General features: G+C 48.6%; 1 protein-coding gene across 1 annotated transcript; it reads right to left on the bottom strand.

The window, feature by feature from the left end:
- Positions 1 to 16,317: 16,317 nt before the first annotated feature.
- On the bottom strand, positions 16,318 to 24,658 carry skia (v-ski avian sarcoma viral oncogene homolog a; the record flags this gene model as incomplete). The annotated part of the gene is made up of 6 exons (XM_049004810.1): positions 16,318 to 20,302; positions 21,367 to 21,597; positions 22,259 to 22,533; positions 22,775 to 23,067; positions 24,095 to 24,204; positions 24,515 to 24,658. Coding segments are annotated over 6 exons (1,206 nt in total), but the record flags the coding sequence as incomplete, so codon positions are not given.
- Positions 24,659 to 27,929: the final 3,271 nt, after the last annotated feature.

Here is a 27,929-nt window from a genome sequence, read left to right as displayed (position 1 = left end):
AGCAATGGGCACATGAGGGCACCCACACACATCGTGAAGGTACCGGTCACACAAGGCAGACCACACCAAGGGAGGATTGTTGTATTTTGTGCCTCAAGCATTACAGAACCTCATGACATCTGCGCTTGCCATCCGGACACAGGTATTGGACTCTCTACAACACCCTTTGTTATCCTGCACCGTGTCTCGACAACTGGTATCAACCGGACTACGGGTTCACCGTCCTATGCGTAGGCTGCTGTTAACACCAGAACAGAGATGGCTGAGTTTGGAGTGATGCAGTAATTGGGAGGCATGGACTGATGATGAATGGTAACATATCATGTTCAGTGATGAATCTCGTTTCTGCATTACCATGGATGACCGTCATGTGCATGTATAGCTTTGCCAAGGGGAGAGGACCAATCCTGCCAATGTTGTGGAGAGACACACTGGCGTTACTCCTGGCATCATAGTGTGGGGAGCCATAGGGTTTGACATCATGGTGTGGGGAGCCATAGGGTATGACATCACGGTGTGGGGAGCCATAGGGTATGACATCATGGTGTTGGGAGCCATAGGGTATGAAATCACGGTGTGGGGAGCCATAGGGTATGACATCACGGTGTGGGGAGCCATAGGGTATGACATCACGGTGTGGGGAGCCATAGGGTATGACATCACGGTGTGGGGAGCCATAGGGTTTGACATCATGGTGTGGGGAGCCATAGGGTATGACTTCAGGTCATCTCTGGTAGTGATTTGGAGGACCCTAACGGCACAGTGCTAGGTCATACCCCTACTGAGACAGCACCCTGATATGGTCTTTCTACAAGACAATGCCCGTCCATACACGACACATGTGTCTATGGGCTGCCTACATCATGTTGAGGTCCTCCCATGGTTAGCCAGGTCCCCCGATCAAACATGTATGGGATCAGCTCGGACGTCAGTTCAGACCCAGTGCCTCTGCAGGATCTCGTGGGCCAGTTACAACAGCTGTGGGCCAACTTGCCACAGGAGAGGATACAACAGCTGCACAACTTTCTTCTGCATCATATCGCCACATGTATCCAGGCCTGGGGGGGGGGGGCACACCCTACTGACATGGGACCAGCAGTGTGCCCATAATGCCAACTCTGCTGTCCGTTTGATCTGATACTATAATCACTGCGATACAGTCACATAACCTTTTACCACATGCAGAATCAGTTGCACCACTCAGTCTGAACGCTTCACTTTTTTTGTCACTGAGTATATGTACTGTCAAGGAATCGACTAGGCATAAGTGCAGCTAGGCTGAGATTCCAGTGAATACCCAGGTACAAGTCTAAGCAGTTTAGGAGCGAGAGCTACACAACATCTTTCAAATAAAGCAAGAAAGTAATTTGACTCCTTACCAGGTTGAGCCTGGCCTCAGCAGAATAATCACATCCTTCGGCCCTTGAGTAAGGTCCTTAATTCCCTTCCCCCATCTCCCTGGGTCCCGTGAGGTGGCTACTCCTTCGCCATGACCCCCAAGCTTACGCTCACCCATATAGAGAGCAATATGGGGCACTGAGATTATTAATGTATTTCTATATTTTTTTTCAAATAAGCAAGCAGAAAGTGTAACCTTAAGAATAGGCTAGTATTAGGGTAGCAGATCAGCAGCATATCGGCTCCAAGCTGGAGCAAAACAGCCGTGGATTTATCAAACAGGAAGACCCTTCCACCTAAATACAGCACATTATGAACACTTTAGTAAATCTCTGTAATCTATCATGCAAAACAACACTGTGAGAACATTTCTGGGTGGGAGGGTCTTTTGCAGTGAATTTTTACTTTCAGGATTGGGAACGTGTAGGAATGGATCCGGCTGAGCCAATAGGAGATGGACATCAACAAATGAAAACTTTCCAGTAGGAACGGAACAGCAGCTGAGCCAATCACAAGAAGCGCTTCTCTACCCCTCCACGCAGACCGCGGTCACAGCTCCTGCCTGGCTTATGAAACGGCGAAAGGAGGAACACGCCAACTTATAGCTGTGCAGGAAACAAGGGCGGGTGAAATGGAGTGTGACCACTTATCATTGTCACCGGACTGCAAACCCCTCTACCCCCACACAAAAACAGTATTACATAAATAATCATAAGAGAATTAATTAATGCACATTAGATTACTTGCAAATGTTACCAGCCTATAGTAATAAAATATTGCTTAGTGTATTGGGTGTGTGTGTATGTGTGTATGTATATGTTTTGTCTGCGCCTTTTGTCTGTTTTTGTTTGTTTTCATTTGGTTGCCTTTTAATTAGCAGGTCTGTGTTCCTGCCCGCTTCTTCTCCCTGAGACGCTGAGCATAGCCCTCCGCCGCTTTTTGGTTTCGAGGTCCGTGTTTCTGCAGAGCTTCGTGTGGGAAAGCCGTTAATGAACTTTCCCGACGCTAATCGGCACGGCTGACGCGGCAGGCGGGCGGACCGTGAGACGCCATGACTCACAGCAGGCCAAGACTCAGTTGCTGGGCATCGACGTTTTTTTTGTTTTGTCATTCACCAGCATTTTCGTAACTGGGTGCCCGCATGTGTTTTCGGTTGCTAAAGTCGATATTAGTTCGGAAAATGTTTTGCATATTCTCACCAGCGGAGGATTGGTTGGCATGGAGGCGCTCGAGTTTCTGCTGTGGCATTGAGCGGGTGGCAAGGGCAGTACGGGGGCTGTGTGTGGCTCACCGAGGACATCAGCTTGTGCCTCTGGACCCTGTCGTCGTGCTTCAGAACTAACAGCTTCACCCAGACCACTCTGGGCAACACCATCAAACTGTTAGCCAGTGAAGTGTCATGTTCTTGGTAGCCAATCAGAATCGATGGGGTGTGGCCATTTCTGACCTCATGAGAATATTCCAGCTCTTCCTCAAAAAACCATAAACCAATTCTGCTGCCTCCTAGGCAATTGCTGATATTAGCAGATCGATCGTTTTAATGTGAGGCTTTTGTTGGAAATAAATGGTAAATAAAGGGTGAGAAAGCATCATCAACCAATTTAAATGGCCTTTATAAATACTCATGGAAAACTGTAAATGCTTCTAGGAACCATTTGGAAAGGAGAGATTAGCTTCTCAGTCATGGAACTATAGTGCATTTTATATATAAACTTTATTTGCCAAGACATCAGAATATGTATGTAGACTATGAAAGTACTAGACCCAAGTACACTTACTCTGTACATTGACCATCCCATCACTAAGCAACCAGTGAACATGGTCAAACGTCCGCAGGTTCATGACCCACTGATTGTCGGCTGAAACTGTCAGAGTAGCCTGGCTGATCTACTCTTGAAGGGTGTGTATATGACACCTGAAGTGCCTCAGTAAAACAGTTTCCGTGCACATGGGGCTCAGCTAGATAAGAGAGCTGAGAATGGAATGAACCGGAATGAACCAGAATGGAATAAAGTCAGCAATAAACATGCAACGTTTGCCAACTAATTAAATACTAATCATGGGTATGAGTAAAAATGGAACTGAACACACACACACACAGAGTGAAACTCTCTCTAGCAACAAAATAGACCAATCATATCAATAACTGGAAGAGCTAAGAAAACATTATGGTCTGTATGCTTTAAATTTTTGTCACCGTTTCCTCGAAACTGATTTTGTGAGTGTTTTTTTTTCTCCTTTTTTTCCCCCAAGAGCTGAAGCCATTCAGGCCTGGGGATTAAATGCGACGTGTCTGTCTTTCTCTTTGCCGGCGCGCTAATCCCGTACGCTAATCCATTTATGAGCGCAAGTCCGTCAAAGTGGAGTAAATAAATAAATATCGGGACCTGGAGCAGATGGGGGGAGGGGTAGTTGTACTCGCTCCAAAGTGCCTCTGCACCGCAGATAGAAAGCGGCCTTTTAAGGTATCTTGGCACATCCTGATCCCAGACCAGGCCAAATTAATGCTTTTGCAAAGGAAGCAAAGTACCCAGTGTCCCAATTCCATGTTGTGTTTTTATTTTTCAGATCATAAAGGATTAAGGGGCGTGGGTTTGTTCGCGTGGGTTTCTTCGGGAATGCATCCCGTTTTTTTAAATGCTTGCGTTGAATTGGACGGAAATGCAGATATATCCCATGATGCAAAGCGTCACCCCCTCCCCCTGCCACCCCCTCGCCATACTCTGAAGCCTTTAATGTCCCGTCGCGCCGGGCCGCCATATCGCGTCCTCCCCCGCATAAATCATGGATCGCGAACCAGATGTGGCGCTACCCGCTCCCACCTCCCCCTCCCCCGAAGATCCCACGCCGCCCGTTTGACCTTAGCAATTAGCAGCTCGAGACCGGAACCAGAGCTGTGCCTGGCGTTTGCCTTACGGTGGCAAGAGGCACGCGGGAGAGAGAGAGAGACAGATAGATAGATAAGGGCAAAGAAAGAAAAGAGAGACCAGGGCGAAGAGGGGAAGTCAGAGGGATCAGCAGCACTAATGGGGGCTGCGCCTGTCACAGCAACTCGCTCTCTGACAGGAAGCATCTCACCCCAGCCCACCCCCCCACTGTCACCACCACTGGACGCCCAGAGCTACAGAGATCCAGTCCCTTACGCTTTTCCCAGGATGCCGTCACAGTGCTGCCCGAGGTGTCTGTCACCACTTCTGGTGGCTCAATCAGGGCCACATCTAAGCAGCTTAAATCACTCGCCCAGTACGTGCCGAAGGGCAGCCGTACCTGAGGATCTCGTGCACGAGGAGCAGAGAAATGTAATCCGCAAATGAAAAATAGAGTGACACAGAGTTTTCTCTCTCTCCTGATGGTCTGGGGCAATGAAAAAGAAGGAAACTGACCTCAGTTCATTTGTGTTGCCATGGAAGAATCGATGTGACACATTTGTGGGGTCCAGTGCCATAAGCAGCAGTGAAAATCGTTACAAAAGCTGTTTTTCTAATATGTAAAAGGGTTCCGGAATTAGTTGTTAGAGAATCATTCAGGGCACTTATAAAACTTATATTTATAACATTAGCTCATAGAAAGATGCCAGGAAAACCAATTTTTCCAGGAAGAGTCTGTTTACAGGCATTGCTCTCCCGTGTTCTTTTAAAATGCATATTTGCCCAACAATACACTTACATATATTGCCTCTGTTGCTGTTGTAGGAGATTCTCTCTTGGAACTGCATGTAGTATTTTGAATTACTGGTATTTTTGACAAATCTGATTGTCATTATTGTTGCGGTTGCTATGGACACCATCCTGTTTTCATCATCTCATCCTTTCCTTGGAAAAGGAACACAATTTCTTTCATAGCTCGTTGTCCTTCTGAAATGTTCCTGATATTGAAAATGCCCCCTGACCCATTTTGCAGTATTGCAACAGATTCTTATTAAACCAGTTTTAATGCAGTTTAGACATATGTATACAGATATCTATCTATCTATATATCTATCTATATAGGAAAATGTTGTAAATCTGTTGCTCCTTATTGCTCCAATATTGCTGCTAATCAGTTTGTCCTTGGTTAATCTGACCTCAATTACTGTCGTCACATGAAAATCAGAACAAATGACTCATTCGTTTTAGCGTGGCAGTCATGTAAGGAAGCATTTGCAAAACATCACCAAGTACCACAGTGACAGTGAAGAGAGTAGATCGTGTTTGTTTTCTGTTCTTATGGTGCTCTGCATGCACTCAAACAAACAAACAAAGTAATATAGCCACGGTATTAGGATCTTTGTCAGTACGTTTCTGCTATATATCTTTCTGGGAATAACTGCAGTCCAGCTTACACACATTATCCCATGGATAATATTAGGGAAAAAGCCTCTATCTCAGGCCCTTAGAAATTTACGCTGCTCCTCATCTGCAGAAGAACACAGATATGTAGCAGATAAATTATTTGAATTTATCATTCTGGCATTTCTGGAGCGGTTATTAACTAATAGCAATTGATAGTAGCGGCCTGCCAAAGTTTCCATTGCAGTATATTCCAGTGTTCACCAGTGAATATCACTGAATGAAAGTGGAATGGTGTTTTATGCAGGATATATACTTTTTAAACAATTCATATTTGGATCCCCAATTGCCATTCAAGGTGGTGCTCAGATCCATTTCTGACTGCCATCATTGTGATACAAAAAAATATTGCTACCAAAATGCCTGTTTTGCACCTTTCCCAGCCTCCACATGCATCTTAAATCCCAGTTACCCCCTACCTGAGAACCTCTTTCCCTGCAGTTGGAAGTCTTGCTTGCTTTGTTGGCTAAGGTGTGGGATCACCAGTGGCTGAGACCGTGAGTGTCGACTGATTTGATTGTGCGGTTCACATCGAAGAGCCACTGTAATCCATTTTGTCGGTGTGGTTAGTGTTTAAAAAAAATTATTAAACGAGGGATTTTGGCATAAGCAGGTGATCCCAGAGCAAGTTAGAGTGTTTGATAGAGAATAGCATGGGCAGTGCTTATAGACTTATGGAGCACTGACCTTGAGACTGAACAGTTATGTTCAAACTTTGCAAAAATAACAGCTTTCATGGAGCACTTAGCAATGACTTGCTTTCAATTTTAATGTGAAGTGGTGGGATCTACATGTGAGCCTCTTTCAAAAAGGAAAAACAAAAGCCTGCCAGGGGCCTTTTATGAGCGGCAGACATCTTGGCCTCGTCTTAGCGATGGCCTGCGTTGATGTCGGCCCAAATTGTGGGAACTGCGTCCTGTCTGGCTGAGTAAGTAATTCTCTGCACAGCAGTGATGTGTGTGTGTGTGTGGAGGGGGCAACTCATTTTCCTAAAACTCTGTGTCTGCAATCAAAATACTAAAAATGTGAAAATTTTGCTTGGTTACTAATGATTATAGTTAGGGCTGGGTAGGGGTTAAGGTTGTCATTGTTGGGATTAGAGTTCTGCCTATAGAAATGAATGGAAGGCCTTCACAAAGATATGTGTGTGTTTGTATGTGTGTTCATGTTTGTGTGTATGTGACAGAGATCATGCTTGTGTGCCAATGTCCTTGCTTGACGATGTACACATGATGGTTCGAACATGTGCATCGCTTGTTTTTGACCTAGCTTGACTCAGCCTGAGCAAGCATGTGCCAGTTATGACACATCGTGTATGTTCAGTGTGTGTTTGTCTGTGTTCGCTTCCACGTCCATGTTTTTGCTCCCTCCCAGCTTCCAACACACTAGCACCAGGTATTCGGTCTTCGATCGTTTGGTTCAGGTGTGCTGGAGATACAATATGGAATGTCTGGGGGGTCCCTGAGGACTGGGGTAGGAAACATAGTGTCCGTAAGACAATATCCAATCAAATTTACCATTTCCACTATTTACGCACCTGTGTCAAGGACCGTGGATGACACCCTCAGCGTCGTATCCCCGTGTTGTGCGGGCAAATAAATGCAATCAGACGCGTGCGAGTTTGTGAATGCATGCATCTTGTAGTGATGCCTGCCTTACGGTGTGTGTGCGCGCGCGTGTGTGCGCGGGCTGCAGGGGCGGCCATGTGGCCATGTGGTGAGGTCACAGCAGTGGCCAGGCTCTTGCCGGGCACGCTGGCCGCCGCCCAGATGGGCGCGCCGCGGAGTGACAGCTTGTGTCGCGCGACATCGATCCGGCAGCGAGGCGAACATCCGGGGCGGGTTTTGCCTTTCTGAAAACGGGCAGGGGGAGGGAAGGTGGCTTCAGTCCGTACGCTGTGCTTTTCCCGGGGAGCACATTACGCAAGTGAAACATTAACCTCAGACCTCCTCCATGGTCCGGGAGGGATGCAACTGTGTAAAGGCATGCAGATCCTTGGTCGTATTCCCAGGCTTTGTGTGGATGCGTTTCTTTCTTCGCTTGTTTAGCATCGTTGCTCAGTAACCACATGAACATTGTCAAATGTACCTTTTTTAAAATACAGAGCGGTGTTCTGCGGACGGCCGATATTTAAATTTTGTTTTTCTTCATTCGCACTTAATCTTACAAGTTGTTTTTACTTCATGCGGTATGTTTTGTATACTTGGAATGGGCTAGCACCCCTGCTAGCCTGCAGATTTCAAGCGGTATGAAAGGTGAATGAATGAATGAATGAATGCTGTTTCATATACCTTGTCTGTCAGAAGGTGATGGTTTTAGGAGTATATAAAAAATCTTTTCGTCTAAATGTCAAATTTTTCATCATTAGTAAAAACACAGTTTGAAAATGTCACTTTACCAAATTTAAAATCATCACAATAATTTACATGATTATCGAGCTTATATTGTGGGAATGAAGTAACTTGTTATTGCCGTCGCACAAGGTATATGAGTAAGAAACACCTGCTCCCTTTTGTTCTCATTCTAACCAAATAAAAAATGTGCCCATGATTTGAAAAGGGGCCATTGTGGCGAGACCCTGCCAGGTGTGTGGTGAATCAGGATGTCAATCACAGGGGTTAATTAGCAGGAGGCGGGGCTTGTGTATGTGTGTGAGACTGTGGGACACTCAGTGGCTAATATCCCCTGGTATAGGTCCTGACAGATGTTCTGGTATCTGCCTTGTTGGGGGGATAAATGTAAGTAGCTTGTCTGTGAACGAGAGAGAGATGGCATGGGGGGGTATGCGGGGGGCGGGGAATCAAGGCTTTGATCTATATTTTATCAGGGGCCCTGTAGCTCTGACATGCTGCACACCACTTTGTGTCAGCCCTCTCTCTGCTTTAACATCGAAACTCGTGTTTATCTCGCCTCCCCATCCTCTCTTTCTGCCTCCTTTGCCCCTGAGGGGGGGGGGGGGGGGGAGGGGTGCAGAGAGGAAGGACAGTGTTCTACATTTACATTTTTAGTTGCCTACCATAGGCTTTTAGCGCAAACTCAGCAGGCTGCCTCCCGGGACGGGGTCCAGCCGGCCGCTCGCTCGCTTCGTGCCGATGCTACGCTCTCCTTGCTGCATCCCGGACAGGACGCAGAGCCAGGATGTCACCTACGGGACTTTACCCGGCACCTTAAAGGTCATGGCAAGCCTCCTCATGGACTGACACAGCAGTTCCTCTGTTCGCTTATGTTTCCAAAGCTATTCTCATCATTTCATGATATATTCCTTAGCTGCTCTTATTCAGTCATTTATGTTGTCAGTTTATTTACATCCTTCCCTTAAAATGTGTTTTTTTTGCCACTGCGATTAAGAGGCAATAATAAATCGGTGCACGTATAAACAGGCATGTCTGCGCGTGGGCGTCACGAGAACAGTGGCGATGGCCAGGCTGCGCGGAATGCCGCACATCTGTGTAAATATGGCTGACCCGAGGCTAATTAATAATGCGCTAATTAGCCAACACGCGGCCGGCTTCCCGCAAAACGCCTATCTTGAGCATTCTGCGGCCGCCCGGGTTCCCGGCGGCCTTCGAAAGGCAGACACCGGATACCTCAGCGCGCTCACTTAGCCCGCCATAGCTTACCGGCCGCTTGGATCACGTTCCCGAAAAGCCCGACGGCAACACTTATCACACGGTAGGGCTGATGCCTGGTGGGAGCCTGTGTAAACGCGTTAGGAGAGGAGTATAATGCAGAAGGTCGGCGCTCAGATGACATTAAATTAAATAAATGCCAGTTACCTTGAGTGCAGTAATGAGCCTTTAAGTTCCCATAGTATCCAAAGCAGGTTTTCTACTTTTCCACAAGATTATTCTCTTTGCTCTTTTCGCACTTGTCTGGCCTTTAGACAGTGATAGATTTAATTACATTTAATTATGCCCCTCGCATTTAATTTGAGTTGCCGTTCAATTAAAATTGTCCTCCGCACAGCCTCATCAGGGTGACATTCGTTGGGCGTTACCTCGCTCGTGACATTACTGACTGGCATTACTGACACGAATCACCATCCCCCCCCCGGCCGATTTTTGGTCAAATGGATATCGGTCACTGTTTGAAGCGTTTATGGTCCAACAAACGGTGCGCGTGCTCTTATGTACGTGCCGTTGTGCTGCGGGATGTTTTAAGATGCTCCTCGCTATGCTCGTTGCATTCTTAGGCTATTCAAATGGAATTACATAATTTTAGTGCTCTGCTGCACGTTACGTAGCTAAACGATGGCTAGCGAGCGTCTGATTCTGTGCGGAAACCTGTAACGGAGCTAGAGTGGATGCAGTCTGATTGAACTTGTTGCATGGCTTTATAGGAAATCTAAAATGGGGTTAATCCTTAAGTAGAATGGGTTTGATTATGTGTGGGAGTACTTCCAGTTTATGAATAATATATTTTGATGTTTATGATCAATATAACAATTTGTACACTGTGCTAGTCAGTACACAAGTTCAATAGTGGAGAGAGATAAAAAAAAGGATATGTGCTTGAATTGATATTTCACTCAAAGTCTGCAGGATACGGAGCAATGGGCATTTGAAATTTAAATGGCAGAACTGTACACAGAAGGAGGAATGTTTACCTGCTGTAAATTGAAATCTTTGCTTAGCAAAACATATTGATAAGGATTCCTAAGTATTACAAATGTCAACATTATACGCTCCCTTTTTGTGCCCAGCCAATTACATGCCAACGTGTCTACGAGACGTAAGCTGATTGGTGGAGCCATGCCACCCTTCAGCCAGCAATGGCCAGTCACGGGCACCTGACAGGTAGCTGATACGCAACATGACACAGACATGACACAACACAACCTTTTGTACTGCTACTTAGGCTGACTTGATGAGTGCACGTTAACTACCCTTAGCGCTTCAATAGGCTCACAGAATAGCGAATGGCGACAGACAAAGCTCAGATAACCAATCAGGCGCTACATCTGCTGCCGTGAGCTGTTCAGAAGTGCCATCACAAGAACTTGGTTCTTAAGCGCCATTGACCCTAAAGGTTTGCTGGAGAGGCTCCTCCGTTGTTCACCCTTAATGAAGGTCGTTAATTAATTTAGTCTTTGAAACGGCGGACACTCTAATACGTGAAAACCTCAAGTCTCCCTCACCAGGAGATCGTGGATGGATGATGGAGGGTAAAGTAACATGTAAGGTATCGTAACAATAGTACCAGGCCATTACTGAGGCAGAATGGAAAAGTGAATGAGAACCTTAGATAGTTACTTATGTGAACATGCCAGTGACTCACACATTTTTGCGAATGCCCGCCCCGCCACGTTACATAGGATGTATTTATAGAGTAGGCTGAAGTTATGGCTGTTGTTGTGCTCATCTCCTGCATTTCGTTCCTGTTCGCACTTGTCCCTGATAAGCCGATCCAATACAAAGAAAGGGACTGCCAGTTTGTCTCAATTATCCCACTCACCGCCCACAGCGCAACCCCCGCACACCTCGTGTGTGTGTGTATGTGTGTGTGTGTGTGTGTGTGCGTGTGCGTGTCTGTCTGTTGGCGTGTGTGCGCGTGTTTCTTTTCGGTCTGTCGCCTTCGAATGGCGCGCGCTGTCTCCGCGTCGTGACTCACTATCGCGGGGCGTGCCGAGGCAGGCATACACCGGTGGGCATTTCGACGCGCCTCCTCGTTAGCCGAGCGGCACCGACGTGCCGTCTGACACCCCCCAGGGGGCTTCCGGCCCCTCCCAACCTCGATTCTGATTGAAAAGCCCCTCTTGTCAGATATTACGGGCAGGAGAGATGAGGCGGACTTTCTGTGGAACGTGACCTTTCTGCTTTCTCTACGTCTGGTCCATGTTGAGGGATACTGTGGGCCACTTCTTTTTTTCCCGCCTTCCTTGTTTTCATACTTCCAGCGTAACCGTCCCTGGTCTCCTGCCTTCTCCTTTTCTAAGGCCATGGTAATCAGGCTCCATCGAATGTTTCTTGAGGCTGGGATGTGCTTATGCCTGACGAATTACGCATATTCACCACTCCCACAGGCTCCCATCTGGGCATGTTCAGTGCCTGACTTACTTAACTTTTCCCAAAAAGGAATTCTTTTCATCATTTCGATTTTAAATATCATTTCCTCTTTGCTGCTGCAGCACACGTTCCTGGCATTATAATAGACGGGCCCCTTTTCATCAGGAACGCCAAGCTGGAGCTGGAAGAGAAGACATCTCTCGCCTCAGTGAAATGACCTTTGTGACACGCTCCATCCCTGTACTTTTCAGTATGTTATAGGCTGATGAAGACCTGCTTAGTTGTCATGATGGAATTACCGAAATGCATATTCCTGGAGCGCTTTACATGAAGGTATAAAATCTGCAGACGCCTGTCAAGTTTCCCCCGAATGGTTGCGCAGGCGATTCCGCTCACGAATGTAAGACAACCTTAAATCTCAGGTTTGATAAAAATGCCTTAGGTGGCTGGATGTCAGAGTGGGGGGAAAAAAATGGTGAAGGAAGTAAAATGCAGCATCTTTTCCGTATTCCATGCTTCTACTGCGAATCCGTGGGCGAAGGCAGTAATGAGAGCAGACTGAAAACGAGGGCAGAAAGGACAGGCGTGCGGGCGGGATTTCATACCGCCACGAGTCGCTGATGTTTTCTGGGAGATAGCATCCCGGTGGTAATCTCTGGCTGAGTTAGGAGGGCGGGCGGGGCAATTTTGGGGCGTCTCTCTGCAGCGTAGATTGCTGTGAGATTAGGAAATGAAATGATCCTTTATTTGCATAAGTGCGGCTACACTGAAATGCTTCTGGTCAGACATCCTACCTTGCTCTCCTATGAGACATATATGTGGGTGACAGCAAAGCTTGGGGTCTGAGCGCAGGGTCAGCCACTTATCTAGAGCCCCTGGAGCATTTTGGTGGGGGGGGTGGCACAGTTCAGGGCCTTGTCGAAAGGCCCCACAGACATGTGACTATTCTGGCTGAGCCCTCCCCCCGAAAAGGGCATGGAAAGGAAGGACACAGGGATTTTTATTTGGGAATGGGTTCTATGAAATGGACAGGGTGCAATGAGTATCAATGAGAACCGTTTCTGCTTTAGGATCTGGGGATAAAAGGAGAAAACCCTCCCCGGATGATCCATGCCACCTCCATCATACAGTCGCTAACTTGGGTGACGAGTCTAAGCGCTAGTCCTAGTGCTGGGAAAAAGGGGTTGGATCCACAGTAACGCTGTTTCCTGCAGTAATTACTGACTTTTTTTTTTTACTGGGGGGGGGGGTGATTAGATTTACTGTGGGCCGGAGGCTTGGAAACAGCATGTTTCGCTGATTGTGTCTTGCCTAACGACTGTCTGTCTGGCGGGCTTAATTTTCGCCTCGGATGCAAACATGATGTCATGAGATTTTTGGGGCGAAATCATTTCCGAGCCGAGTTTTCCAGCATGGTGGATGCGCTCTTCCTCCTACTGTGCTCTACACTGCGCAGCAAGGTTTTTTTTTTTTTGGCTGTGAAGGGGTGAAGTTGCAGCATATCGGAATTTTGGCACAGAGGGTACGGATGCGGAGAGGGCTCTCCGAAGGTCGTGATGTAATGATGGAGAGGCATGGGGAAATGACAGCTTCCTAGCAAGGCGTGCAGGGCCGCGAGCGAGACGAGGCCGGGCGGCACGCAGCTGCGGAGTCCGCTTTGTTCGCTGTGACTCAGCAGCCGAGAGGTATTCAGCTCTCCGCCATTCCGGAAATTTCTGCCTTCCCACTTCTCTGGATCGCTCTTTCTTGGATTCCCTTTGTACCAGCCAGATGTCAATCAGAGCCAGCCAGATTTTCTGGGCAAGTCTTCCGCCCGGTCGTCCCACATTTCGCTTTAGCTGTCTCAGTGAAGGAAAATATCCTGGCCACTAGTTATAAATGATTCATTAAAACCTGCGTTTGTTTGTCCAATTTTAATGAGGGAACAGTAGGGGTGAGCGACCGGCCTTGCATATGAGACTGATGATCACACCAGGCACCACCCACTGGAAGTGGAAACTGGAATCTCATTACATCAAATGCAATAGTTATTTTAGGGCGTAGAGTCACAAAACAGAGATTGCAGATAGCTGGATTTATGCAAGGTCAGAAACCTGTCGTTCATCGTTTTCCTGGTCTCTCTCAGGTCCTCTTGAGAGGCCAGAGTAGCAGATATCAGTGTATGTGTGTAGATGGGTCAGTTACCCTGCAGAGGATCACACAATATGTTGGTACTGCATTATACTGCATTTAATTCCTCTGCAAAATATGCCACATAAAGTGGACCATCACACTTGTATGGCACACCAGGTTATTGGAGGCTTGTCTCATTTGAAATGTAGGTAGACTGGATTTGTTTTTCAGTAAAACATTGATTTCATCACATGAATATTGGATTCCATCTTTGTCCAGTGATATCGTGGGCAGGAATGGCGGTTCGGAAGAATATCTTATAGGATTCATTAAAACATTGACAAATCCTTGCATTTGGATGGGCTCCTTGTCCAGAAATGAATTTGAGCCCTAGAGGGGAAACAACCCCTCACTGCCACGGTCCTGGGGGAGGCGGGGGGGATGGGGGCGGGGGTGACAGTATCGTGGTGGTTAAAGAGACGGCCCTGGGAATGGGAGACTGAGGCTGGAGGAGAACTGCCCCGGGCTTGCGTGCGGTGATTTCCCCAAGCTGCCCGGCTAAGTTTCCAACTGTAATAGAAAGTGAAAAGTGGAGAAGTGTAAGATGGTACGGTGCAGGCCTTGTGTTGGGGGGCGAGTGGGCCAGATACGTGACCGGGCGAACAATGTGGCGTGGTGCGAGCACGGCCAGAGGGTCACTGATGTAATGTGCTATGCTGATAAGGCGCTCTATTGTGATGTTGGCTGGTGGGGGGGTGCGTGGGGGGGGGGGGGGCTCTGAATGGACCCAGGAAAAGACCAGCAATGGGTCTCCTTGGGGGTTCAGGAGGGGACAACTGATGAGTGCATTAGGGCTGTGGGGGGCCAAAAAACAGACAGGTCTATCACATGCTTGGAGATCTCCCAACGACCAGGTAGGAAATGGTCAATGGACGGTGACCGTGTCGGGTAGGGTAAATTCACCATCGAAGGGCAGGCCACTGCAGTTCTCTCTCTCCCATAACAACACCCCCGTAATATGGCCAACCTCCATCAGCATCCATCCTGCAAGACGCAGTCATGTTGGAGGGGCGGGTCACACTCGCAAGGTCAATACGAATTGATTTGTGACCTCCGGGGGGGGGGGCTGCCTAAAACCATTAACCCAACACAAGTCGGTAGCCTGTGACCAGCAGCAGAAAGCAGGGGCCTCAGCTGACTCAAGCTCAGAGACAGGGGCGGCCATCTTGTTTGCCTGAAAGAGGATCACCGCATCGATCTGCAGTTTCATTTCTGGAAAGTTTGGCCCCGTGTTTTCCTGAAGCTGAAGTCAAGTTTGGCGTTCCGTTATTATATAAATGTAGGGTCGATTTATTATTCAAAGATGAAAAGCGAAATAAACGCCTTTCGCATGAGAATGAAAAAGCCATTTGAAAAATCAATAAGACTTGGCATGTCGCTAAATGATTCTTGATTTTGAAATGCAAATCTGCGAGAGGCAGTAAATTCAATTTTCGGTGTGAATGAGAAGAAATTAAGAGAATGAGACACAGCTAGACTGAGGAAACGCTGGCGTGAAAGTTCAACTGATAAACAGAGCGGATAAGTCCCTGCGTGTGATGGCCGGGCGGTGACTCTCTGTCTGGTGAGGGCCCCGGGGCTGCGTTTCCCCGTGTGACTACAGTAATTGGGTCACATGATGGAGGGCCCAGCAGAGAGGAGTGCGGTACTGGGTTCACTGGGAATCCTCACCAAGCAGGGAATATGTCTCGTGGGAGTTTATGCCCGCGGAATTATGGATCTGTCACAGATCGGATGAGAAGTGCTAAGCCCTTCTCCCACACACTGGAAAAAAAGGAGAGAGAGATCCCAGTGGGATAGATATCCAGGCACTAGAGTGCATTCTGATCACGCGGAGTGGGGCAGGAATCGTGAGTGAATACAAGCTGATTAGAGGAAGACGGGGAAAAGTGTAGAGGGTCATTTGAATGCTGCCCCTACTGGAGATTTTCCGAAGAATTTACGGATTTTTCCAATTGCCTAGCCGTTGATTTTGCTTCCCTAACTTTGCCTTTTACCCAAAGGGAATTTGACCTCATTAGCTGAATATTCTCTGCCAGGTGTCTTTTCCTGAGGTACAACAACGGTTTCTGGGATTCAAACCAGAAAGCCTTTGGTCATTTCGTAGGTTAGAAGAAGTCAAAGAAGATTCATATTGTCCCACGTGCCCCCAAGTCACAAGATCACAGAAAATCAAGTGTCTTGGTAGAACAGTCCACTGATCCACCTAGAAAACAGTGTCAGACTTTTTCTAATTTTCCAGAAAGATGCACAAGATCCTTCAGTTTTTTTTCCGTGTGAAACCAGGTCTTTCTCTCATAAGAGCAGAGCACAAATTTCGACAGTTGCTTAAACGGTTTGAGATGTACGTTCGGTGTCCCAGGAATAACTGGGTTAACAGAAAACCGGCTATGCAATAAGGATACCAAAGACTCTTCATTTTGACAAACAACTTTATTTCTGGTAATGCATCTATACACTGTACATTCAGTCACTGTGGTATATAAGCATAGCTATTTTCAAACATAATCTCATAAAGTCCTTTACTTTACAATATAGTCCGTGTTGTGGGGAGGGGTGGCGGGGTCAGGGGTTTGGGGGGTAGCGGTGTTTGTCGGGGGTAGGGGTGCAGAAAAGGAGTTAAAAAGACAAGGTGGGGGGTAGAATAGATAAATAAGCAAAGCCTTTGTGTTTTCATACTGTATACTCGGTATTAATAAACGGGAAAGCGTACATTTATGTCTTACATAAAAATAGTCCTAGAGTTGTAAAGTTTACATAGTATTAGCAGCAGCGTAGGGCTAGAAAAGGTACATGGGGGTGGGGGGTTGGGGGGGGGGGGCGTGACAACAACTCCGCTGGGGAAGGTTGGGCGCACTCAGTTCAGCCTCCCGCGTGACCATCCTTTACTAAAGGTGCATCATTCAGCAATTCATATCATGTTAAAAAATATATATGGACTGGTGAAAAAAGTCATACAATAAAAAGATTCTACAAAAAAAGATGCAAAATGAAGGGGCATAAACTACGTGTTTATGGAGGGAACCTCCTCTAGCACTGCAGTCGTTATTTTTGAAACATTTTCTCCGTTAAAACACAACTCGTAAAACAAGACAGCTATTCTGTAAGAAAAGATTTCTTTCTGAAAAAGGAAACACCATATACATTTATAATACAACATTGTAAAATGAGAAAAAAAATATTTACACGTGTAAATATGTATTCATTCATTTTTTACACTGGCTAGTTTCATTGACGTGTACTGTTATTGCTGTTGTACGGTTTTTCCATTTAAAAAAGATTCTTTTTATAAAATACGTTTGTTTCAACTGTCCGATATAGTTTAGATGGGGTAGGGGAGACAGAGGCAGGTATCGACATCATCCCCCTTTAATGTAGAAAAACACGAAAAAGGGAAACTACAGGTATGTATTCTGAGTGTAGAAGGACTGTGTTTTACTGCCGATATGCAGTTGGTGGTGTGCAGAAGGTAGAGGCGCCTTGTCAGTCTTTCGGTAACAGTGCATTTTGTACTGTGGTTTGACACACGGGGATTTGATATAAGGCTCTCCGCTTATTCTGAAAGGTCCACTGCACAGTGAATGGACGTGACTCACATGACAGACCTCCCTTATCTCTAGCCGAGAAGCCTTTATATCTTACATCGATATGATTAAAGTCCATTATTTCTGAGGCAAAAAAATGTTGTATGTTGTATCAATATCAGAAAATCGAACAAATCTGTTGACGCAAAATTGTTCATATTATATTTTGCATCAACAGAACCTGGTTTAAAAAAAAAAAAAAAAATGTTTAGGAGTACTGTGAGGGGGCGTAGCCTGTGGCAAGGTCAGATAGTCATGCGTCACCAGGGACAGCATGCAGACTCCCAACCGGGGTACCGCGAGGACATGGTCCCAGCTAGCCTGCCTCGCGCCATGGCAACCCACGACATGTGACTCAGCAGCAAAACAGCTAGACGCCTTTGTTGATCTTACTCTGGAAACCCTAAACCCAGATCCAGGGTCGAGGTTGTCCAGGATATGTACATGAACTCGCCCAGGCTCTACATGTGTCTGCACGTGTTCCTGCGTGTTCCTTGTGGGTACATGTCTGAAATGTAAATGAGGCTTAGTTTCCTTTAAAAATGAAAAAAAAAATAATAATAATAAGATACAGATTTTTAAAGACAAGTTTGCCGTATATTGCATAACACAAAACCCTTACATATACAGTATTAATGCCCAATAATGAATAATATGTATGGCAGACTTTTCTCAAATTTCATGCATATGAAAGAAAATATATAAGAGTTTGCTATTGAAAAGGAAAACATAAGACAAGCAATAAAAATATCCACACATTCAAAACAAGAACAACAACAAATACAACAAAAGGAAAACAGCATCAACACAACATACATTCCGATTGCTCTGTATTCACTGTCTATCTGGAGCAGTTATAAAATGTTATGTTCTAGATAATTCGGTGAGCAGAATGTTTTCCAGGATTCCCGTCTTCTGTTTCCTGATTCTTGCTGCCCTGCATTATTTACGACTTAAAAACCATCCGATCGATGAATACCACAATTTTAGGAGAGCGCGGCGCCAGTAGCCATATACAAGTCCTCTTCCTGCTCGCCAAATTGTACTTTTTTATTTTAATGAAAAGAAACAAAACAATAAACTGTGATATAACTGATATTGATAATATTAATAATAGCAATAATTATTCTCGCGGTACAGTAATAAACACAAACTTAGACATTTACAAAATCAAGTTGTTCACGGGATCCAAATATCACACCCAGACTGGGCTGCTCTAAGCAAGCAAGCATATAGACATGTTTTTGTTGCATTTTTATTTACAGTATTTAGCCCATGAACACGTAATTACATGGTATTTAAATTAGTTACATTTGGATGAAGAAATTAACTGTTTTTTGTTGCTGTTGTAATAATCATGTTTCAATTTTCCATAAGAGAAGGTCAAGAGGATGAGTGAAAATATTCTGCAGTATAACCTTTCCTTGGGTTTACAAAGTGCGATTCATATTGTAAAAAAAAAATTATATTTACATCCGAAAATAAAAAAGAACAATCTGTGGGTCTTACTAAAGGCGCAGCATCCAGCCCTAAAATCATAGTATTTTTTTTTTTTTTAAAATACGACTTTTTGTGACTGCAGCGAGCAGCAAGTCCTACTTTCACCAGCCGCCTCTGGGAATTCGATACCGACTGTTTACCGCGAGTCTCACGGGCGCGAGCAGGACGGGCGCCGTCGCGGACCTGCTCTATGGCCTCTGTGCACGCGCGCGCGCGCGTCTGTGTGGGAGCGTGTGCATGACTGTCTGTGTGTGTGGGTTATGCGTAGGGGGTACTGTTCATACCTAAAGCAAGTGCTCTTTCTCAAGGGGTGCCCGGTACACAAAACTCCCCCCATCCCCACCCAAAATAAACCGTGTCCGTTTTTATCCCTTTTCTCTCTTGTAAACCTTCCGCGTCTCCTCTATCCATCGACGACGAACAGAAAAGAACTGAGAGCCGGTTCCTTTTCCCCGCGGTCCACGATGGCTTCTTCATCTACACCAACAGCTGAACAGAAGATGGTGGTACTAGTGGGAGACTTTGTCCTGCTTGTTGTTTGCCAAGTTTTTTTTTTTTAATCCGTTTTTTTTCTTTGAGGCTCCATCCACACAAAAGAAGATGATTCTCTTTATACACTCAAGTCTCACAATGCAGTGTCTTAAATAGCTTATTACAAAATTAATTCCTCAAATGTCTTCAGAAAAAAAAAACACTCAATGTGGCCTCGCTGGGAGCCCCGCCTCCCTCGTGTCCTCAGGCCACCGCCCCACAAGCTCCGCCCCCACAAGCTCCGCCCCACATTCTTGCCCCGTCTGTTTTCAATCCATATTATAACATTTCCATACTGTGGTATTATCATATTTTAAAATCTTTATCATAGAAAAGTCTGTATCCAAATTATTTTTTTTTTTCCTTTAGAATGTCTTTTGTATTCAGGGAAAATACAGGCACAACAAATTTCTTGTGCTATATATTTTTTAATCATTATTTTTGTGTATTCTTTTTCCTTGAATGAGAGGTGCGTTTCAGTGCTTATGTTAGTAACACATTTCCCACCCGGTAAATTTACAGTCCTCCGGTTTCCTCTTTTGTCTGCAGGATCCGCCGTACGTGTGGCCCAGCCCGCTTCAATGTGAGTCGGCCCGTCCTCCTCTCCGTCCCCCTCCCCCGGCTGCAGCTTTCAGTTCTGGGGGTCCTTGGGGCCCAGCTGCTCCTGCAGTTCCTTGACCACCTTCTCCAGGTGCTTGCGGGCCTCGCGCTCGTGCAGCAGATCTGCCCGCAGCTGCTCGCGGTCCGCCTCCGCGTGCTGCAGTTTCAGCTGCAGATCCTCGATCTGGGAATGAAGGGGAGGGGTTAATGGTAGTGTCATGGCGGGGAATGGGGGCTGGGGGTAGGGGCAAACGCACCTTACAATTATACACAGTTTTTTTTGCAATATGTATATTTGTTAAATGTACATAGCAATATTTAAAGAAACAGCATCATTTGCGCTGTATTAAAGATATAAAAACAAAAACATTGATATGCTCTCTGCAGCCAATCTTTCCTATAATACATCCCATCATCCTAAACAGCCATATTAAGTGTAAAAATGCTTATGGTGCTCGTTGCATGTTATTGATGATCCCTAAACGTTCTCATAATATTTTAGAAATCTGTGTTTCTGTGCTCACTGCCACTGCTGCTGTCACACCTTACTGAAATGCCACGTGCTGCCTGCATGAGGCGCCGCAGACACTGCAGAGTATCCCCCCCCCCTGCCACTACTGCCCCCGCCCCACACTTCCTCCCACGGTGGACTGAAGGAGACAGTCTGGAGATGGGCCCCGCACTTCAGTGACCTGTGACGTGCCGGCCATCGTCATCCAAGATGGACAATAAATAAATACATTTTGACGCGAAGGATAAATAAATAGCAAAGTGGGAAGTAAGTTTTGGGCAGGAGACGTCCGCCGAGACGTGACCGAGGGCCGTCACACCCACTTGACTTGTTTTGTCTGGTCCCTGTTCCCTGTCATGCCTGGGAGGAAGTACACTTCACTTCCTGTTTCCCCGTTGAGGTAGCACTTATCTGACATCTGTGGTCAGGGCTACACCCATTTCTTATACAACATCGTAAGGGGAAAAGAATTCTGGTAAAAGATTTAAAAAAAAAAAAAAAAGTGAAAAAATATTTTAAAGCTATTTTTATGAGCCAGAAAAACTGCAGTGTAGGTAATTTTTTATTTTTTTTTTAAAGGAAATTCATAGAGTTACTATATGTGACCCTGGATGTTAATGAGCTGCTTTGCTGCACATGGGATGGTGCCTGTGGAGGTTCTTGTATGTTGTTATGTTTGTGTCATGTGCACACGCACACATGCATGCGGACGCGGCCGCACGTTTAAATGCGCCCACCTGCGCGGAGTACTTGGCGCGCAGCCGGCCGGCCTCACAGCCCTTGTCGCAGACGCGCAGTTGCCGGGCCTGTTCGAGCTCCCTCTTCAGCCGCGCCCGCGACTCTGCCGCCTCCTTCATCTTCTTCTCGCTGTCGGCGCGCAGACGCTCGATCTCCTTTCGCAGGTTGCGCTTGGCCTCCGTCGCCTCCCGCAGCTTCTCCTTCTTGGCCACCCGCAGGAACTCCAGCTCCTGGTCACGGGGAGTACACCTCAGAGTCATCGAGTGTCATCACCGCATCCTCCCGGCAGAAAACACCCCCCCCCCCCGTTCAGGTGCTGATCTGCTCTGCCTGTTGACTGTCATCTCCAAGTAGTATTGGTGGAGATGGGTAACGGGTTTTTTCCGATCCGAAAGGGTTAAAGTTATGAGAAATGAGTCGACTTTAAACAGAAACTGAGTCCGCTTCCCTACTGAAACCGCGCGACTAACAGCCAGCCTCCGTGTGGTGACACCCATAGCTTGCTCGTGGGAAATCCTCTAACAGGGTGAGCATCTCAGTCACCCGACAGCCCCCCCCACCCCGATCAGTCCCTCTTTCCTCTTTCCTAAGTCTCTCTTCTCCTGCTGCTACTCGTCTGTGGTCTGAGCTGTGCTCCCCCACCCCCACCACCACCACCACCACCAGTGGTTTCAACTTTAACACTCCTCTTTAACCAGACACTGATTCATCACTGGCTACAGGTAGCAGTCAGGGGGTGGTAGACTTTTTGGAAATAAGGTGATTGGTGGGATCTTGCTGTACGCCCAGCATTTTTTGAGTGTCTGCCTTTTTCCCTTTTTAATTTTTAATAAAGGCTTAGTACCCCAACCCACCCACCCCCCTCCTCCCCCCTCCCCCAAGGCCACACACCTGCTGAAGGCTCCGCTTGGCCTGCAGGGCCGAACCCAGCTTCTCCTCCTGCTTCACCCTCATCTTGATGATCTCGTGGAGAAACTTCTCCTTGGCCTCCCGGGAGTCCAGGCCTCCATCCAGGGCCTGGCGGAGTGCCTCCAGCTCCGACTCCAGGGCTGGCCCGTGGTTCTCTGGAAGGGGGGCGGGGGCCTGCGTGCCCGGGGAGCTCAGGTCCTTGGCGGAGCTCGAGGAGGTGAAGGAGGGGGAGGACAGCGATGACAGGGAGGAGGTGACTGAAAAAAAGAACGAGAGAAGCTCACTGACGGGAGGAAGGCAGGGGCGGTTTGTGCACCCCATCTGAATTACAGGTTACGGTGATGGACGCCTCTGCAGGCGGGTCCATCCAGAAAACGACAAAACGTCAGATTTCCTTGAGACTCTAGTCATTAGGGGGCAAACAAGCACTTGGATTCCTGGTGCTGAAGCTGTTTTAACTGGAATGTACCATGTTGTAGCGATGGGCGGGGGACTCACATTCCTCACGGCTCTCCACCTCAATCTCCACCTCGGAGTCCTTGTCCTCCTGGGGGGCCCTGCTGGCTGATGCAGTCGCAGAGGCACTGGGGGGCTCGGAAACCGCCTGGCCATCGCCCGTCGCCCTCCTCTTCCTGGACCGGCTGCCCATGGCCTCCGCCTGTGCCTCCTCACCAGTACAGTGGGAGGTGCTGGGAGTGGCCGGAGATAGCTGGCCCGTCTTGTGCAGGGGGAGGGGCGTCAGGGCCACGTTGGGGGCCACGGAACTCTCCAGACTTTTGTAGTTGTAAAAGCTGAGGTGGACGCAGAGAGAGAGAGAGCGCCGGTCACCAGGGGCAGCGCGCCACACTTGCGGATGCCCTCGCCGGCACAGCACGGGTTCTAAATCAGCCATGTTTCCCGTTAACGGTGGCTGTTAGCCCACCGCGCTACCTCGCGGCACCTAGCGGCATTCGGCGAAATCACCCCCGGCAGCCGGCATCGCCGATCTCCGGAGCGCCATGTCTGCCGGCGTTCCAGCGGGAATCGGAGACACAGCCAAGCCCTAATCCGTTCATGACAGGCTTTCGGAATAAAGGGCTGGGCGTCTTTTTGGGGAACCCGACATCATTCCACGTACTGAAATAAGTCAGCCAATTTCCTTTGATTTACAGTGTGTATTCCCTGAAGTCAGAACCAGTACAAATGTCACTGGTATAAAGTAATATGAATAACAATAAAGAAAAGAATCATAAATATCAGCTCAGCAGAATCTTTATTTATGGTAGGTGTCCTGCAGTATGAGCTAGTTAACCTGTAACTAGTCTGATCAGGCTGACCTGTATGCCAGGTTAACCCACCAGGTTATGGATGGATCTCGCCAGGCGTGTCTGGGCTACATGCCCAACTGTGACACCCAAGAAAAAAGAGCCTAAAGCCAGCACAGTAATGAACACGCAGCCCGTGCGGCAGTTACCAGAAGGTCATGGGTTCACGTCCCACATCCCTTCACCCCGACCCTGCTGCCCTATCCTTGGGCTGCCACCTTAACCTCTGTGCACACTGGGCTGCCCCATGGGGCATTCTGAAAGCCCTGCCCTGATGGCGACCTGCTTGTTCACTTACCACTCGGGGTGGGGGGGCGGGGGTGTGAGGTCACTGCCCCTATCCCAAAAATAGACATTTCTTGGAAGCTTGTTTTGTTTACGTAAACATCATTAAGTTTCATTTCGCCAAGTGTTTTTCTTTCCTGACTGGTGCCTGCGGGGGATGTGAGGGCGCTGTACTCGCCGTACATGGTGCTAGTGCAGCTCTTTTGGCGCAGACGGCGGCCACACGCACCTGTCCCGAAGTACTGCTGTCAGTCGACTGGGCACCTCCTTCTCGCCGGACGAGACGCTGGGGGACCATGGCCGGAAAGCAGACGGTCTCTGTCTGGGCTGGCAGAGACCCTGCGGGGGGGGTGGGCAGTGGCATCAGTTAACGTGTCATCAGCGTTTAATCAACACCTTTACGTGAACATTCCTTCGTCTGTAGAATCTGCCATGTTTAATCGATGCGTCTCATTATGGAAATCTCGTTATTGAGAGTTTATTAAAAATCGAAAACAAAATTACGATTTGGGAAGGAGGTTATAAAATTCGATCCAGCAGATATTATATTAAAGAATGCCGAGGGTCCCCTTCTACTCGGCCTTATTGATTTCCTTTTCTTCTAGCAAGGTCACATTGCTCTGTTATTATCGCAACTTCATCGGCCCACCTTATTTGCAGAGGCCGCGAGAGGCCGCAGCCAATCAGAAGGCTTCTCCTTATCAGCTGACGGAGAATGCGAGAAGTCCTCATGTTTCGACTTCTTGGCCGGGATGGAGTCCGGAGCCTGGAGGGAGAACAAGGTCTCGTAAGTTCACAGGAGAAATATTTTAGCAGCAGAGTTTATAGGCGAGGGTAAGGGAGGAGGGGCATAGATAAGGTGCAGCCAGGTAGTTCCACGAGACACCTAGGATGTTTGTCTCTTATCAGTGCAAGAAAACTTGGCACGGGAGCTGGTCTCGAAATAGCGCTGAATTAAATATGAGTCCAGAAGTGTCATACACTCCCTCTCATTACACATACGTGTGTATAAATAGGACGCACATTAAAGATAATGGTGGAGACAGGTGTTAGGGCAACTGTGCCTTGCAGCCAGACATGCAAGAGAGTAACTCTGGAAGAGCCTATCCATAGAGAGAGTGTTTTTGGGGGGGGGGGGGGGGGTTTGAGGAGATATTTCAGTGTAATCTGTTCATAAGAACACCCCTCCAACCCCCTGCACCCCCTCCCCCCAGGCGATCTTCCCCCCAGCACCGCCACACTGAAGGCAGGACCTTCATCTCGCTGACACGCTGACAGATTTAAGAGCGACTGACTGACTGGATGGCATGAGTCAGCCCAGTCTGCAGGAGGAGGCAGGATGTGAGGCCCGGAAGGTGCAGCAGTACCAAGAATGGCGGGGGGCAGCTTTGCCTGGGTGTAATTATGTAGTAAAATATCCATTAAGGGCTAATTCTTGGAGTGCGACACCAAATGGCACGCTGGACTCTGTTCTGCTTCCCTGGGGGACACCCCTCCACCATACTTTACACACACACCAGCACTGGAGACTGGAGAGCATCCCCCCCCCCCCGGCCAGTGCTGTGACCTGCCGGTGGTGGCGTGTATTCGTGGCCCGCGGCTCCCTGAGGCAGACAAGGGGGGGTCTGTGTGCTTGTTTATTGCAACGGGGCTGTGACTTCAGCCCCGCACAGCTGCGCCGCCCCACATGTCTCTGCCTCCCTGTGCCTGCCTGCTGTCCCCCCTCCCCCGGGGCAGCGAATGTGAACGCGCCGTTCCTTCTGCAATTCTGTCCCCCCCACATCACGTCTTCGCTTAGCGTTACGGCGAGAATCTCGGGTCAGTAGAAGGTGAGCGTGTGCCCCCCCCCCCCCCCCCCCCCCCGCACCCTCCCCTGACCACAGTTGAGTAATATCAGCGCCTTGCTGATGAACGAGGAATCGCAGGCCTGGTTTTGCCGGGCGGTGGTTGACTCGACCGCACCTTTATATATATATCAGCCTGACCCACATGTCTGGCGGATTGGGGTGTGGAAGCCCCCCCCCCCCATGCAGGCCTGCTCACAGTGACGCTAACGACCTCGCTGTCTGCCGTCTCCCGCACAAGGCCCCCCATACACCCAAACGTACTCCCACGTCTGCTATTTTTGGGAAGGGCTCCCTGCAGCCATTTCCCAGGCTGGGACGCGAGCGGCTAGTGCTGAATGGGGCTCTTCCGGCATGGCGTGGATGGAGAAAGAAAATTTCACCACGGCTTGGACAGGAAGGGATTAACTGGCCGGCCCCCTCAGGATGCTGTCACAGACACAGACACTCACAGACACATACACACTCACAGACACAGACACTCACAGACACATACACACTCACAGACACAGACACTCACAGACACATACACACTCACAGACACATACACACTCACAGACACAGACACTCACAGACACATACACACTCACAGACACATACACACTCACAGACACATACACACTCACAGACACAGACACTCACAGACACACATGCCCCCCAGCACTGAACGAGTGACTGCAGCACAAAGGCATTTGGCAAGCCGCTGCCTATATTCCTCTCCGGGGGGGGGTACAGGGTGGCGCATTGAGCTGGGAGGGAGGTTAGAGTACGGCAGAAAAACTGCAACAGGTGTGGATGCCCGGCTACACTGGGGAGGGGCGGGGGGGGGAAACAGGACCATTTTGGGGGAACGGAGGGCCGGCCCACCCACCACTCCCAGGACCGTGAAACGGCGGCTGCAGGGTGAGCTAGCCACACCATCACACAGAACATTCCGGTACACTCACACGGAATACACCGGAACACTCGCACGGAACACTCCAGTACACTCACGCGGAATACACCGGAACACTCACATGGAACACTCAAACAGAACACTCTGGAATAATCACACGGAACGCTCCGGTACACTCACACAGAACATTGTGGTACAGTCACACGGAACGTTCCACAACACGGCTAATTAGCCCTGAAAGGCAGCGACAGCGGGGCAGGGTGACAGAGGCCAGCCGGCCAGGGACCGCACGTGAGCTGCCCCCCCCCCCCCCACGCCATGTGCTGCTCTCTGCCAGTGGATTACATGACTCCGTCCTGGCAAATCGGCCAGGAATCTGAAATTATGGGATCAGGGGTTAGAAGTTTTACAGCTGCAATGGAAGAGGGGGTTGGTGATTCTGCAAATAAGCGGGTGGGGGCCAGACGTTCTGCATCAGTCGGTTTCATACGCAGTGTACTTTATCAGCCCGCCTTGCCCCCATCAGGTCTCCTCGTGCTAATTTCCGGCTGGGGGGCTGGTGCTGTACTTGACAGGATGTGAGAAGCGCCAGTCAGACCCCGGAACCTGAATATCGGAAGTGAAACATGCCGAGAGTGTTGGGGGACGGACAGTCCCAGCATGTTGGGCGCAAGGCGGTGCTTTCTGTCTGAGAGACCGGCACCCCCCCCTCCTCACCCCCCCCAACACGACGATAAGCCGATTCATTGCAACACAGCCATGTGCTGGCTGGGACAGGCGCAGTACGCTGACCCCTGCAGGCCGGATGTTGCACCTTCAGATAATGGGCTCTTGGTTTGCTCGCTAAGAGCCAGGCTCGGACTACAGCTTGGACGCCGCGTTCGGGCCCATGCTGAAACCCCGGCTGTTTCCGAAAACCCTGCTCTGTCACCCTCAGGCGCACTCCGTCCCAGCACCAGCCTGCCCCCCCCCCCGCGAGCCACGCTCACAGACGGATGTGTGAGAGGGCAGGGCGTGCCGCTGTTATCGAGAGGCATTCTGAGAAGGCGTCCCTCGTCGGTGTGAAACCAGCCTCAAAGTTCAACTACACTTCCCTCTGCACCATCCCCCAATCCCCCCCCCCCGCACCCCCCCCCCCGCCGGCGCACCCCGCCTGAATCACACAGCGCGAGTTACTTAGCCTTTGCAGATTTACCATTAACCGAGGTGGTTTGAGGTGTGCAGCTGGGTCTCCATCATGACCCTTCCGACTGGACAGACATACAGGGCAGTGGCCGTGTCTGAAGCACTGCAGCCCCCCCCCTCCCCTCCCCCCCGCCTTGTCT

This window comes from Brienomyrus brachyistius, unplaced genomic scaffold (assembly GCF_023856365.1).
Source record: "Brienomyrus brachyistius isolate T26 unplaced genomic scaffold, BBRACH_0.4 scaffold120, whole genome shotgun sequence".
NCBI lineage: Eukaryota > Metazoa > Chordata > Actinopteri > Osteoglossiformes > Mormyridae > Brienomyrus > Brienomyrus brachyistius.
The sequence above is the reverse complement of the archived record's forward strand: the minus strand, read 5'-3'. Positions and strand labels throughout refer to the sequence as shown.